Raw genomic sequence first — 16,242 nt, forward strand, 5'->3', positions numbered from 1 at the left:
TATTCATTCTACACATTAACACCTTTTTCAGGACATTTCATTCCTGTACTATATGTTGGTTACATTTTCTCCATGTATTTGTTTTTAATGTTGTTATTGCTGTGGCTGCTGCTGTTTTCCCCAAAATTGATATATTTCATTAGAATAGTAGCTGTTTCAACTTAACATTGGTGTACTTAGCGTAGATTGTTTTATTTTGTTGTTATTTTGGTTCTTGAAAAAATAACAAAGATCTCCTCTTTTTTTGCCCACAAATGGGCTGTCAGATTTTTGCTTGTATTATGTGTTTAATGCTACTTTAAGTTTGAAGTATTCTTCTCTGAGTTTATAATAACAGGCTATATTTTCATTTTTCAGATTAAAAAGAAAGCTATGTTAAACTCAGGTCTCCTTAGTTACTATCATTAGCACTGCTATTAGAGTGAGTGCTGAGTTTCAAAAGCAGATGTAAATTTTTCTTAGTTTTCCTAGCAGGAGCCCAACCTGAGCCAGTATTTTTACATAATGGTAGCTTTCAAGAAGTTCTTTCAAGTGATTATCTTGTAAAACAAAACAACAAATAGGACATTTTGATATTGCCAATGGATCTTAGCTTTTCTTTTCTTAGGAGCATTAACTCAGATTTGGAAAGATGTATGTAAATGTTGAAAGAAGAGTACACTACAAATTTTTTAGAATGTTTTCCTTAGTTTCCAGTCTGCTGTAGATGAATCAGTATTTATTTAGCAGCTCCTATTTGCAGAGAACTATTTGGGCAATAGACACGTTTTCTGAGCCTGTGTGGAGCTTATTTAAGTAAAGAAAACATTTCAGATGATCTTATGCAAAAAATTTTTACTTCATTGTGTGGACATTTGAGAGGGAAAAAAAAAGCTCTTTGATTTAATTCAACGAATAATTGAACTCAACGATGTGCTCTGGGAAGTGGGGAGAATTTATTGAGTTCTAGCCACATGGGACTTCTTGAAGGGTATTCCCTTCTACTTCCCAGGCTTGGCAAAAACATCTTCCAAAGTGACCTCCAACTCCCTTTTAATTAATAAATTCAATCATTCATTCATTCAGTATTTTCACTGAGCATTTCCCATGTGCCAATTTCTCTTCTAGAGGCAAGTTTATCAAGGAAGCCTTCCCTGACTCAGCTCTTCACACTAGACTAGATACAGTTCTCATAATATATGTTCTTATAACTTCTTATTCTTTTTTGCTCATTGCTTATAATTAAAGACTATATAGGAGATTATTAAGTAAGCTGCATGAGGGTAGGGGGACTGTCTGTTGGCTCACTTTGTATTCTCACCAATCCCAGTGACTAAACCTTTAATAAATAAGAAAAAATATGCTGTCATAATCGGTATCCCCAAGACCTAGAACAATTTTTATTTGCTCAGTAAGTATTTATTAAGTAAATTAATAAATAGTGTGAAGATAAGCCACATTACCTGTAAATCTAACACAAGTAAAACACATTTGCATAAGCAGTTATATTCTATGGTAAAGCAATCTGGTGTTCAAGATCAGTGGTTCTGGATTCAACTGGCCACTGTCACTTTGGATAAAATTACTTAACCACTCTTAAGATATAACTTCTTTATATATAAAGTGGTAACAAAAATAGAGTGGCTTTTTAAGATTGTTGTGAATATTTTATAATGGATGTTGTCACATATTACCATACAGCAAGTGATTAAGAAATGTACATTCTCACTCATTTAACAAATATATGTTGAGAGTTGTAGCCAAGACTTTTAACTGTCTCCCAACATCCTTTTCGCCTATTTCCATAGCAAGAGGATTACTAGCTAATAAGCATGTTTTACCTCAGAATATAGTCTTATTCTGTATAAGATTATATATCTTATTCAGTGTACTATTCTGTATATTCTATATAAAAATACAGTCTTTTAGGCTGTATTTCCCAACCTCCCTTTCCACTAGGTGTAGCCTTGTGATTCACAAAGGGCCCAAGGCATATAAGCAAAAGCATCACAGTGTGGTTTCTGTGAATCTTCCTTGAGAGGTTACACCCACATGCCCTCTTCTCCCCTCTTATCCCTTTCTTCATCCTGCTGCCAGAAACTCAGATGCCACCATCTTGGACCATGAGATCAGGGTTACATACAGTGGCAACAAGATAGAAGGCACCCGGGGCCCTGCTATATCAGCTCCTTCTGCCTAGTCACATGTTTACACAAGGGAGAAGCCAAATTCTTTCTTATTTAAGCCACTGTTAATTTGGGCTTTTGTCACTCACATCTGAACTGAATCTTACCTAATATGATTCTGAAAATAGCATATTCAATATTAGATCCAAGGCCAAATGTATTAGTGTCATATTAATAATTTTTAAGTGTTACATGTAAGTGCAAAGGAAGCTATTTAAAAGGAGACTTAAAGAGCAGATAAGCTTTCAGACTGCTCCAATAGATGAAAGGGGCCTTCCAGATAGACAGTCATAACAACAGAAGAATTACCTTTTTGTCCAGCCTCGCCAGACCCTCATTAGCTTAGTGAGGGCTCCACCTCCTGGGCTACCTCTCTTGCTCTCCTCTGGGTCTGAGATGACCGTTCAATCCTGGCATGTGACTTTGGGGAGGCAGCTTGACCTTTCTAGACCTAGTTTTCTGTTTCCAGTCACTATTAATTGATATTTTCTCTTTATGTCCACAACAACCCATTTGTCCCGTTATCATTTGTAATATTCTGCTTCGAATTACAGTTAATTGTGTGTTTTTCCTCTTTAGATTACATGTCCAAAGATCTTTTCTGTCTCCATTTCCCACTGTCTCTATCATCATGTTTGTAAATTATAGACATGTGGGACAAATTAAATCCATTAAATAATCAGAAGTGCAGCTGAAAATATAAGTTGCAATGACATGGTAGGAATTAGTGCATGCCAGAGTGAAAGATGTGCATGTTTTAATTTGGTGGTGGGTAGGCAAACCACTGAAGGTTTGAAAACGAAGAAGTGATCTAAGACTGGAGAAAATCTACAGTTCAAGCTACCAAAAAAAAAAAAAAAGTCAAGTGTAATGTACTTTGCCTTATTTTGAATGTCCTAATAACATGATTATAGTATTTTGTCATCAGAAATTTTATGTCACTTTTTAAATCATATGAATCTTAGAATAATGGGTCATAAAATGAACTATAAAGCTAGAGTTATGGATGTAATTTTTATAGGCATAAACCTGGTCAGTGGTTAGTATGTGTAGTCCTTGACCATTAAAAAATAACTTGTTTTCTAAATTCCAGTCACACTCTAATGAAATTACAAAAATTAAAAATGATATTTTTCCATTTAAAAATAATTAATTCAAGGTTTCAAAAATGTTAGATCAAATTGTTTTATAGTATTTAGTTAGGGGAAGTGGAACAAAAGTTTATGAACAATACAGTCATTACATCTTTTAAAGATTGTCTAATTGCCAACATCTGTTCAGCAAAATTATTATTTTAAAATAATGAGGTGTATTCTATTTTCTTCCTCCTAAATTTGAAATATTTTAATGTTTTGCTATGCAGATTTTTTTGGTAGTGGTGAAACTGTGTTTCTTTGAAAACATGTAAAAATATTATCTTTCTACCTTATCAAGGAGTCCATGTTGGACAAGAGTGCTGTGTGGGGAGTAGAGTTTTTTCTGTGCTTACCTTTGCCCTTTGTGTATTCGTCTCCTTACTTCTAAGGGAGCATAGATGACCAAAATTCCCCCATCATCTTCCCATCTTGGCCCATATGGGAGACCAGAATTATACAATTTATTTCTTAGGGTTAATATAAAGAGCAAAGAAATAATGTAATATGTATAAAAGCACTTTGAAAAGTAAAAGTTAAAGAAATGGAGTCTAATATGCCTGATCAGTGTGAATTAAAGAATCATTTTCTTATTTTTGTTGTTTTGCTACATTTGTAAAGGAGAAATTCAACTTTCCTCTTTCCTGGAAAGAATGGTACTGATAGCAAACAATCAAAGAATCCCTAAAGATGCTAGGCACCTAAGGGTCAACGTCACCTTTAATACTCAGAAGACCCTGTGAGTTAGATAGCATCTCATTACCATTGTACAGATGAAGAAATTCTGGTTCAGGAAGGTTAAGAACCTTGCCCAAGGCCATGTTAGGAAGCACAGTGGCACAACCAGTTTTCCAGCATGGGTTTTCAGAAGACAAACATTTTAAGTACAGTGATCTTCTCCCACCCTAAAGAAACAGAATTTCTGTTGTTCCTTCTAATACCTCTTGGTGAAGGCAAGCAATTTTGGGTCTTAGTGGTTCTTACCACTGATCATCACCTAGAAAGGAGGGGTCTGTATGCACATCTTAAAGACATGCAGTACAGGACTTCCAACTGCAGGCTTTTGCTTCTCTTTGTTTCTCATCTTTCCAGTGTTCCCATAGCACCATCATTCTCCCAACACCTAATAAGAAGTCCCAAACTCAACAAGTCCAGTCCCAGATGTTGGTTTGTTGTGAAAACCTCTGACTTCAAATTTCAGAATTTACTTGCTCATAAAGGGATTCAAAATGTTCAAGCAGCTTAGAGCATTTTACCTTCCATATTTTATTTAAAAATAATTATACATTTAAGTGGAGTACCCATACTTTCCATAGAAATAAAATGCAAATTACGAATTAATCCTTACCATAGAAGTGTATAAGCAGGTAGAAGGATTAAAAGATATTACTTGCCTCTTCCAGGGAGACTTCATTATAGACTGCAAAGAACCTTTTGTATCAGGCAGCACTTTAAGAGACTATGGAATATTGCCAGTGTGCGTCCAATTTTGGAGTCATATTAAAAACTTACTTTCAGCATGTCTGAAATTAGATAATCTGGTTAACTCAGGTAATGACATTCCTAGCAGCTACCTTTAGGTCTAGGGTAACAATTTAATAATAAGGAAAAATGACCAAGCACTATTTGGTTTGTCTTTTTAAACAGAGTTTTTGAATCATGAAGTTAAGTTCTCAAAAAAAGCCATGAAGTGTTGTCTGTTTGGTTATTCAGAATATTTGCTGATATATTCCAATGTGACAATGAAATTTAATTTCTAAAACTATGTAATTTTATTTTTGAAACACAGATGGAAGAGTGTACTTATGTAGATTAAAATAAACCAGAAGTACACAAAGACTATAGAATACTAAGTTATTGCCTGGTAATGGCTGCTGCATCTGTGTCTCAGAGGTTTCCACTCCTTCTGTTTAGCCCTCTGATTTCTCTTTTTGGTTAATTCATTCATATTGCTCAATGCTAGAAAATAATATCCTAGAAAATTTGCCACTTTGTTTGCTAGAGCATATGTTTGCTTAGACTTTTTCCTACGGTACATAAAAATGAAGAGTATCATAGTATTCTGCTTCCCAGAAGTACCTTTTAAGTTTTTATTATGTGATTTTTGTTTCTGTCTTGATGTTTAAGTGATCCCATGTCAGCATTTTAAATTTCAGGGCACTTACTGACACTACCAATAATATCTTCATGAAGGGAAAGGTATAGAGTGTTCTCATAGCAAAACTTGGAAACTGTTCTGTTGGCATTGTTGTTTGTGTGCTAAAAACAAGCTGAAATAAGAAAAATTAGAGAACACAGGGGATAATGCGTTCTTCTCTACCTGCCAACCCTTCATCGTCCTGGTTAGGGATATGAACATCAGGGAATTCTCAGGTTTGGCTAAGACTATACTTAAAGTAATTGAAGATCCAGTTGTTATTTTACTTTTCCTATTCCCTCAGTACTGTCCTCAGTCACATTCACTTTGAAGGCCACTCAGCGAGGTGGTTGAAGTGTAGGAGAGCATTCATGTGGACCTTAAAGTGAAATTCCTCCCCCTCGTTCCTGAGCCAGCTATTAGAAGTAATGCACCTGGGGCTTCCCTCGTGGCGCAGTGGTGGAGAATCCTCCTGCCAATGCAGGGGACACAGGTTCGGGCCCTGGTCCAGGAAGATCCCACGTGCCGCGGAGCAACTAAGCCCGTGCGCCACAACTACTGAGCCTGCACTCTAGAGTCCGTGAGCCACATCTACTGAGCTCACACGCCTAGAGCCCGTGCTCCACAACAGGAGAAGCCACCGCAATGAGAAGCCCACGGACCGCAACAAAGAGTAGCCCCCACTCACCACAGCTAGAGAAAGCCCATGCACAACAACGAAGACCCAACACAGCCAAAAATAAAATAATGAAGTTTAAAAAAAAAAACAAAGTTATGCACCTCTCCTAACATCTGCCTTGAAGGTTTTTTTTAATTGATAAACTTTTTAAAATTTTTCAACATTGCTAATTTATCCCCCCTCTCTCACTCCTCCCCCCTCTCTCTTTTCTTGGTGGAGCAGGTGATTGCCCTCTTCACATCCGCCTAAGAGCTATTGCTGTTGACATTGGCCACCTATAGGAACTTAAGCAAGTCCGGTCTCTGGCCCACAGCCTCCCTCTTTCCTCTCCCCTTTATGGCGCACCCACTGCTCCTGTGCTTGTGCATCAAGAATTTTTTTTTTTCCTTTTTGGTATCACCTCAGGCTTCTTTAAAAATATATAGATTAGCGAGGTGACCTTATTTTTATTATTTCTAATGTATCTTTATTGAGGTTAATGTTCCTACTCATGTAATGTCATCATTTTCTCTTTTAATTCCTCTTGTTTCTTCCCCATCTTCTATCTTTTCTTTGAGGTTTCTGTTTTTCTCCTTCCTTCCTTCCATCTTTCCCTCCTTCCTTCCTTCCATCTTTTTACTGAATCCATTCAAATTACCAGGTTTTTTACAGACAATAACTCCTTTAATTCTTGCCCTAGCCATATAAAGTAACCAGGAAAAAGACAAGAAAAATCTAAATTTCAGAGTACAAGAATTAAAATCCATACCTCAGACCATGAAACTTTATTTATGAGGGTTCTGGACTACCACTACCTTAATATATACTATTACATGAAACTTAATATACAGATTGAAGTCTTTAAACAAAATAGCCACAGTTCAGTTCATTCCTGAATATAAATACTGGAGGATATGAAGAAACTCTAGCCACAGCAAGTACCAAGAAGGGGGAGAAGAGTACAATATACTGAAGGCTCTTCAGAAATAGGGGGAAATTCAGAGGAAGCTGTTATGCCAGGACTCGTGGAACAACTAACAGGTTACACCCATGATGGTGTGTGAATTCCTTCTGTTGCATACTATTTAGTGAATGAGGTGTTTCACTTTGATTGGACATTTTCCCAGGTGCAAAGAGTCATAAAGAGATTATAGTTTTTATGCTTACTTGCTTGTGTTCTTGTCCCATCTTTTTTTCAAAGAAGACAGTTGGGTTAATTGAACACATGTCAAAGGCTGACCAGCATTCAGAACAGTGGAGGGCAATTTAGGAGCCCTCTTATCTGGAGCTTCAGAACTAAGTATTGATTAGTTAATAAAAACTGATTAAAAGAAAAAAGCATTTAAATTCTTTTTCATGTTTCTTAGATGAGTCACATCCATGAAGCGTTATTGATTTCAGTTTTTATTTTATTTGTTGCTTAAACATACTGGCAAAGTTATTCAAGCATAGAACCCTAGGTATTAATTACTTCCCCAATAATATCAATTGTTTTCAGTAATTTGCCTTTTCGAGGTTTTTCAAAGCTATTTCATGTTTTCATAGGCAAAAAAAACCCTCTCCTTTCCCAGTCACATTTAGCAATTATGTTTAATCAAATTACATAATTAAAATAACAAGCACAACTTGAAAAAAAAACAGGTTGAGGATCCAACACAATTGACTCACGGTTAGTGTGCGTTTCAGCTGGCAACAAGGAGAATAGGCCTGGCAGAGACCAGCCAAAGTGCCAGGATGTGCAGAGCAGTGCATGTGTTTAACAGTGGGGATGAAGTGTTAGTGAATCAGGTCATTGGTGATACGGAGGTTGTTTAAGGGAAGTTCTGTTATAACTAGGCCAGTCATATCAAAACCATGAACTTATGCACTGTTGGTCTGAGTTACTCCTTTCATCCTGACACACCCCAGAGGTCTTCCTCCTTAGACACGTTCATGATGCTTCCCACCACCCAGGTCTCCACAGAAGATGTTAAAGATGCAATCGATAAAAATACTTTATGTTAATAAGATAATGGGAATTACAGGGGAGTCTAATTCCCTGTAATTTTTAACTAGAAACTTTTGGTAATAGTGTTTCTGTTTCTTTTTAACCCCTTAAGTGACATCTGAACAATCCAAATATTTAGAACTGCCTCAGAGACTCAAGTTATTTCTCATATCACTCAAAAGAGATGGTTGCCTGTTCTTTTTGCCTGAAGCTTATTTGTATTGCCAGCTCCCAACTGACAGCCGTCCTGGAGGGATTGTCCTTACTGTGACCTGTGAAAGCATACTTAAATGAGGTGGATTATGAAAAATATTGTGGAGAAAAAAAAAATCTCATTTACAAATTTAAAAGTTTAAATTCCATCAGTATAAAATGGTTATCTGGAATTTTCAAATATACATATACATGTATACATATGTGTGTGTGTATATATATACATTTTTTTTTCATACTTCCAGACCTGGAGCTAATTGAATGCATGTCTTTTTGCATCTCCACTCCACCAGAGGTAGAATGTTAGTACATAAAATAAAATCTCTATTAAGATGAAAGTGTCATGAATAATGATGATTTACAATTTCAAGGGTGCTCTAATTCTCTCTAATTACACATGTCCTTTATAATAACCACACAAAAAATAATGTTTCTAATTCAACATAAGGACAGTTCTGATACTCGAGTGAAATACTCATAAAAGATGGTTGTAGTTTGGCCATTGTTTCCTTAAGAAATGTGCTTTTCGTTTAGTTTAAGCATGATTGTGTTCATAGCTAATACACAGTTACAGCAAATTCCTCAAGTTATGTTTTAACAATTCTAATGATGGACATATATCAACATCATCCTGACTTGTAGGTTCTTTCATTACTTAATCTTGATAGTTTTAATATTTATATGATAATCCATAACCCTCATCATTAGGAAAAGAAAAATTAGTAATTTAAAAATCTCTCTTCAGGGCTTCCCTGGTGGCGCAGTGGTTGAGAGTCCGCCTGCCGATGCAGGGGACACGGGTTCGTGCCCCGGTCCGGGAAGATCCCACATGCCACGGAGTGGCTGGGCCCGTGAGCCATGGCCACTGAGCCTGCCCGTCCGGAGCCTGTGCTCCGCAATGGGAGAGGCCACAACAGTGAGAGGCCCGCGTACCGCAAAAAAAAAAAAAAAAAAAAATCTCTCTTCACCAGCACTTAGTGGTCAATTTACATAAATTTTGTGCAAATTATTAAAACACTGGTATGCATAATGATTGTTATAGGGTATCATTATTTAAGTACTATTTATTTACATAGTACTTTAATAATGCTGTCTAATCTTCAAATCTGCATTTTTTCCATAGCAACTCACAGACTACTGATTGTGTGCCCCAATAATCATGAAGTAAACAACCACTGTTTGATTTTAATATGATTTTCCTAATAATAAGTTATGAATCAAGCATTTATTTCTCTTATTGATTGATCTTATTAAATTAATTAAACAAGGAGACCATTAGTCTGATTTGCCTTTTTTATTGAAGTATAGTTGGTTTACAATATTACATTAGTTTCAGGTATACAGAGTAGTGATTCAGTATTTTTACAGTGTATACTCCATTAAAAGTTATTACAAAATAATGGCTATAATTCCCTGTGTTATACAATAGATCCTTGTAGCTTATCTATTTTACACATAATAGTTTGTATCTCTTATTCCCATACCTCTAACATGTCCCCCCTTCCTTATCTCTCCCCACCGGTAACCACTAGTTTGTTTTCTATATCTGTGAGTCTGTTTCTCTTTTGCTATATATGTTTATTTGTTTTATTTTTTAGATTCCACATATAAGTTAAAACATACAGTATTTGTCTTTCTCTGTCTGACTTAGTTCATCAAGCATAACATTCTTTACGTCTGTCCATGTTACTGCAAATGGCGGAATTTCATTCTTTTTATGGCTGAGTAATATTCATATCTGTATATATCACATCTTCTTTATTTGTTGATGGACACTGGGTTACTTTCATATCTTGGCTGTTATAAAAAGTACTGCTATAAACATTGGGGCGCATGGATCTTTTCAAACTAGTGTTTTCATTTTTTCCAGATAATGCACCCAAGAGTAGAATTGCTGGCTCTATTTTTAGTTTTTTGAGGAACCTCCATACTGTTTTCCATGGTGGCTGCACCATTTACATTCCCATCAAAAGGGTTCTCTTTTATCCAAATCCTTGGCAGCATTTGTTATCTGTAGACATTTTGATGATAGCCATTCTGACAGGTATGAGATGATATCTCATTGTTGTTTTGATTTGCATTTCTCTAATAATTAGTGATGTTGAGCATCTTTCCATGTGCCTGTTAGCCATTTGCATATCTTCTATGTATTCAGGTTTTCTGCCCATTTTTTGATTGGGTTGTTTGGTGTTTTTGATATTGAGTTGTATGCGCTGTTTATATGTTTTAGACTGAGTTGACTTTAATGCCTTAGCAGCCTACGTAGGCAAGCACAGACCTAAGCCTGTAAATTCCTCAAGGTTAAGAACTGGAAACCTAAGGACAACCAATCATAAACAGCCAACTAGGCTTTCCCAAATGATGCAACTCCTTAAGCTATAGCTAATCAGATAATTTCTTTGCTTTGCTCCCCCCTCTTCTCTGTAAGTCTCCCCCAGGCTCCTGTTTGTGGAACACTCTTAACCACTTCTTGTTTGGTGCTACCCCATTCCAATCACTTTTTGATCAAATAAACTCTTAAAATTTTTAATATGCTTCAGTTTATCTTTTACCAATCTTCAATTGGCAAACGTTTCCTTTTCTTCAAAAAGGAATTCTTCCTCTTCCACTTCCCAACTATTACAACATTTAAAAAACTGAAAGCTTTTTTTTCAGTTTAATAAAATAAGAAAGTAGTTCCTTTTGGCAAGCTGTATTTGTTTATATTTTATATTCCTATTGTTTTTATGTAGTGATACCAGCTACCAGTCAGACCCACACTGGAATGCATTACTTAGATGGATCACAACTTCCAGGTTGAGGAAGAGAAAAACAATTAGCTATTCATAAAGCTACTTTTAAAGCTAATTGCTTATTTAATACTAGCTTTTGTCTAAAGTACAACTATAAATACTTTTAAGTATGTTTTACAATAAGTATGCTTGAAATGCTTATGGCACTATATTTTATACTGGGGAATGAGTCTCAGAAAATACTTTTGTATGTAATGGTACTCTTACATCAGATGGCCATACTTAAGTCCTTTTCCTTGAGAACAGAGGAGGAAATGAGAGGAACCAATGATCCCTTCCCCCACTTTGAATATCTTTTGCCAGCACTGGTTTGAGGATGAACCTCCTTATTTCCTGGCACTGTTACTCATTCCCCACCTTCTGTCTCATTCCTCTTCTCTTATAGAAACTCAGCCTAGAAGAGTTGATGTGTAATCTTTCATTTCACCTTTCCTAGGTTGATTTAGACACATGAATTATGGGAAAGTGCATGATGTTATGTTGTATATGTGTTTGTTTTTCAATTTACATAAGTGGTGTTGTGTATATTTCATTCTGTTTTTTTCCACATTCTTATGTTTTTAGATGGCTATGTATGAATCCAGTTCATCACTTCTGACTCTCAGAAAGTATGCTTTTGTGTATGTGTGCAAAAGCACACACAGACACATGCATGTGCACACATATATTTTATATTTTAAATCTCTATTCCTCTAGGGATAGTCACTTAAGCTGCTCTTCTTTGCTAACATAAAAAATTCTACAATAAATATGTGTGTGCATTTCTCATTGAGCACCTATGCAGAAATTTGCAGGGTGGGGGGAAGAGTACCCAGGAATAGGTTAATTTTAATAACAACTCCCGCCCTCAGCAGAAGAATACTTCAGCAATACTTGATATTATCTCATCATTTCTGGCTATACGTTGTTCACTATAAATTGCTCTTTTTATTTAATTTGCATTTATTTAATTAATAGTGAAAATTTAACTCTCGGCATTTCCTTTTCTCTGAATTGCCCTTTAATATGCTTTGCTCCGTTTTCTGTTGTTTTTTACATCTCTTTGGAGTGTGTGTGTGTGTGTGTGTGTGTGTGTGTGTTTGTAATAACCCCTTGTATATTTCACATCAGTAGTTCTCAACTGAACTTGAAGTACCCATATGTCTTGTGGAGGCAGGGACCCCCATAGTCCCATCCAGGAAGTCCACAGGTCAACACTATTTCCATAATAATTATAAGATTTTCTTTGCCATCTTCACTGTGTTGACAATTGTACTGTTGCCACAGAACAATGGTGAGTAAAATTGCTGGAGCCTTAGCACAAATCAAGACAGTAGCATCAAACTGTACTAGTAGTCTTTGTATTCACCCCCATTATGCAGACGCTGGAGGCCAAAAAAAAAAAGAAAACTCCAGCTCATTTAAGAATGTCCTTGATGAAACAGTAACGATCATTAATTTTATTAAATGCCGATGTTGGCCATGTCTTTAATATTCTGCGTGATGACATGGGAATCACACATAAAGCACTTCTGCGGAGTACTGAACTATGAGGATGATCTCGAGGAAAAGCACTTGGGAGATTGTGTGATTCGCAGGCTGAACTACCCCCTCCTTATTTGAACATTATGTTTACTTCAGAGAACAACTGACAAACCATGACTATTCATACCTGGATATTTGGCAGATATTTTCTTGAAAATGAACAAAGTAGTCCTGCCACATTAAGGAAAACAACTGACAGTATTTGTTGCTAGATATAACTTGAAATTTCAAGGGAAAATTAGAATTTTGGAAAAAATGTAACTGCCAGTGTGAGCTTGAGAGCTTCCAGTGTTTTAAGATTTTTTAATGAAATTGGTGGTGATATTAATGAATGTGACTTTTTGATATTATATAGTAAAATGTGTAATCTTTTAGAGAGTCCACATAGTTCCGTGAGTCTATATTTTCCAAATGACCAATGTGTGATTTTACAAAACCGTGCATGGGTAAAAGACCCATTCAAAGTGCAAGATAAACCAATGGATTTTAACATAACGAATATGAGAAGTTCACTGGTAGATTTCAGAGTCCACACTCCAATAATGCTAGATACAGGAGAACTCAAAAGCCTAAAACCTAGTAATTGCTAATAATCCCTGAACCAGTATTCTGTGAATCACTTTTTGGTTGTTATTTTTTATTTGATGAAAACAGTACTGATATTTAATTACAAATACCTACTAAAAGTAGATTCCACCCAAGTTGGGTGCTATTTACTCTCTGGAATTGCAGCTCCTTGAGATATATATTCAGAGCTTGTAAATATTAGAGCAAACGGGAATCTTTTAAAACATCATTTCTGATATGACTTAGAGAGAAACATGTACTCAGATTTTCATTTTTTGATTGTTACATAATTTAAGCTTCAGAAAATTAGTCATCAGCTAAAATTCTAGCAGAGATAATTTGGCCATCTACAAGATAAAAGATAATGAAAAAGGAACGTTCAGCAGTATCAAGTGTGGAATTTGGCTTCCAAAATGGAGGAAACATGATTTATAGTGTCCACTGTTTATGTTATATATATTAGAAAGATTTAGACTATGAAGAGTCTCCATTTGAAAAAAGAATGCTATACCTACTATAGTGGAAGAATATGGCTCTTTCATAGCAATGTGCTCATTTACCTAACATAGAGATAAAGTCTCTTTCGGAGGTTACCTTTACCAAATCTCACAGTTAAAATTACAAAATCACCCTTAGAGAACTAGTTGAGATAAAAGAGTAATAAGTAAAATTTACCTTCATGGGGAGTATTTTATTTGTACCTCCAAACAAGAATGAGACATCAAATGTATTCATGTCAGTAATTTTGATGTTTAAGTATTAAAATGAGAAAAGCAAAATCAGATATATGAGTCAACTCACTTCGCACTGTTGAAGAAAAAAGGAACCACAGGCCCAGAATTTAAAAACAAAAATGTTGTTTATAGGTTTGCTTTACAAGAGTGAAACATGGGCATATGCTCGCCAGTCAGAGGCTGGGAACCATTCACCCCAGTTCTTTAACTCATCCAAATTCCAGATTTTCTTTATACATGAGTAAGACAGAGACTCGTTTTATGAGCACTAGTTGGGGAAGAACCATCAGAGAGGGAAGATGAGACTTAGGGAAACTCAGAATAGAGAGGAAGGTGGACCATGCCATGTTAGCAACCTTTCAGAAGCTTGAAAGGGCACTGGCTACATGCAGGATTCAGGATTGCCCTTAACACATTAACACATTTAAAATCTATAAATCCGGGGAAATAAAACATTTTAGGTCTTTTAATGAGTCACAGTGTTTGTCTGGGGTGGGAACTCTTTAATGATTGCTTTCATAGTTCCAATTTTTGACTTTTTAAATGTATGACCTGTTTTTAATCATATAAAAACGAAAATTCTAGAGGCGCTGGTTTCTTCAGCACATCTTCTGCCATTTCAAATGTTAACTCTTATAGTCCCATCAGAGAGTGGAACATCCTTATCACTTACATGAATCTGAAGATTTTCTGGTTTTCTCAGGAAATGGTCTCTGAATTATTAACAATATTATAGTATAACAGATTTAAATTATTCTGATTTGTAATTGGTGGAGAGGAGAGCTCTATAGCGATTTGTCAAGAACATTGAAACAGTACCTTTCTACTGAGCTTAAGATTTTATAGACATCATAAAGGCATTTTAAAGTGAATAGAACAATTTTTAATGTTTGTCCATATATGGAGAAAGTATTTTTCTTACATGGTAGCATTTAATGAATGATTATGTTGTGTCAAAAGGAGATTCCTATTTAAATATGAGAAAAATGTTGAAAAATTTATTAGGTGACAGTTATGCTGCAGCAAACTATTGTAGGGTGATTTGGAATGGAGAGAAAATATCAGTTAGAACATCTCCATATAATGAAATGAGAAGTATTTGGTGAAAAACCCTCCATGACCAGTGTGTACTTACACAACCCATAGCAGAGACTACAGTATAAAGATTGAGAAACTGAAGATACTTTTGTACTTGTTTTTTGCCATCATTGTTGTCTTTATCTTTTCTTATTCTAATACTCAAAGTTCTCGAAGAGGTTTGCATGTTTTATTTTAATGGAAATTTCTTGAAGGCTAAAGCAGTTGAGACACATTAACAGTTATATTGACATTAGTTTCATAGTAATGTCATTGAGGTTATTTTGAGAAGACAACATTCTCATTTTTTACTTTGCTAACTCATACTTACATATCATAATCAACCAAATGCTTTCAGTACTTATATTTTGGGGACACATTGCCCTTTTCAAATCTTGTTCATACATATTACTTTACTTAAAAAAAAAAAGTATACCATCAGAGAAAGACATTTTGAAGCTAAGCTTGATATATGCTTGTTTTGTATTATTTAAAATCTTTACTATTAAATAAAAATGTTCCATTTTCATATTTGGTATCATCAGCATCATTATCCTGAAAGCAATGAAATTATAGTTGCTTATGCCTTGTCTCTTCAGATAAATTTACAAAGAAAAATGAGAGTTACTGGTGTGATTACTCAAGGAGCCAAGAGGATTGGAAGCCCAGAGTATACAAAATCCTACAAAATTGCCTATAGTAATGATGGAAAGACTTGGGCAATGTACACAGTGAAAGGCACCAATGAGGATATGGTAAGACTTAGATGATATTATTAATTTGAAAGTAAACTCCCATAAATGATCATGGATTACCAAATGATTACTGAATATTCAACAGAAGTCTTATGCTGTTGAAAATAAATTTGATTCTTTTAATTGGACCAGTGGTGTGGAGAGGGTACGGTGTTATCGCAAATTATCAATGTACAGTAGCTACCTTTTAAATCTTTCTCAGATTTTAACTGGTGGTCCTATAAACACTTTATCACAAGGTTAGCATAGTCCTGTGTATGCAATTAAGTTTTATTTTAACAGTCAGCTTTCAATATTTCATTTTATTGTTTTGACAGATTAGCACTCTCCTTAATCAAATAAACACAGATCAAAACTATTATTTTTAAAGAAAAAATATAATTTTTAAAGAAAAACACCAAGTTATAGAAAACATAAATATCTTTATATACTTCATATTGGAAGAAAATTTTGTTATTTAGCAGAATAAAATATTTTAGAAGAAATGGATATAATATTCT

The 16,242-nt window shown here is 35.2% G+C and overlaps 1 protein-coding gene across 2 annotated transcripts in view; it reads left to right on the plus strand.

Annotated features, from left to right (window-relative positions):
• EDIL3 (EGF like repeats and discoidin domains 3) overlaps positions 1 to 16,242 on the plus strand; it is a 433,712-nt gene that overhangs the window by 288,661 nt on the left and 128,809 nt on the right. For both annotated transcript variants that reach the window (XM_060009191.1, XM_060009192.1), the window contains one exon: positions 15,587 to 15,742. In XM_060009191.1, the coding sequence (XP_059865174.1) occupies positions 15,587 to 15,742 (156 nt within the window). The remainder of the gene's footprint in view (positions 1 to 15,586; positions 15,743 to 16,242) is intronic.

This window comes from Delphinus delphis, chromosome 3 (assembly GCF_949987515.2).
Source record: "Delphinus delphis chromosome 3, mDelDel1.2, whole genome shotgun sequence".
Taxonomy (NCBI): Eukaryota; Metazoa; Chordata; class Mammalia; order Artiodactyla; family Delphinidae; genus Delphinus; species Delphinus delphis.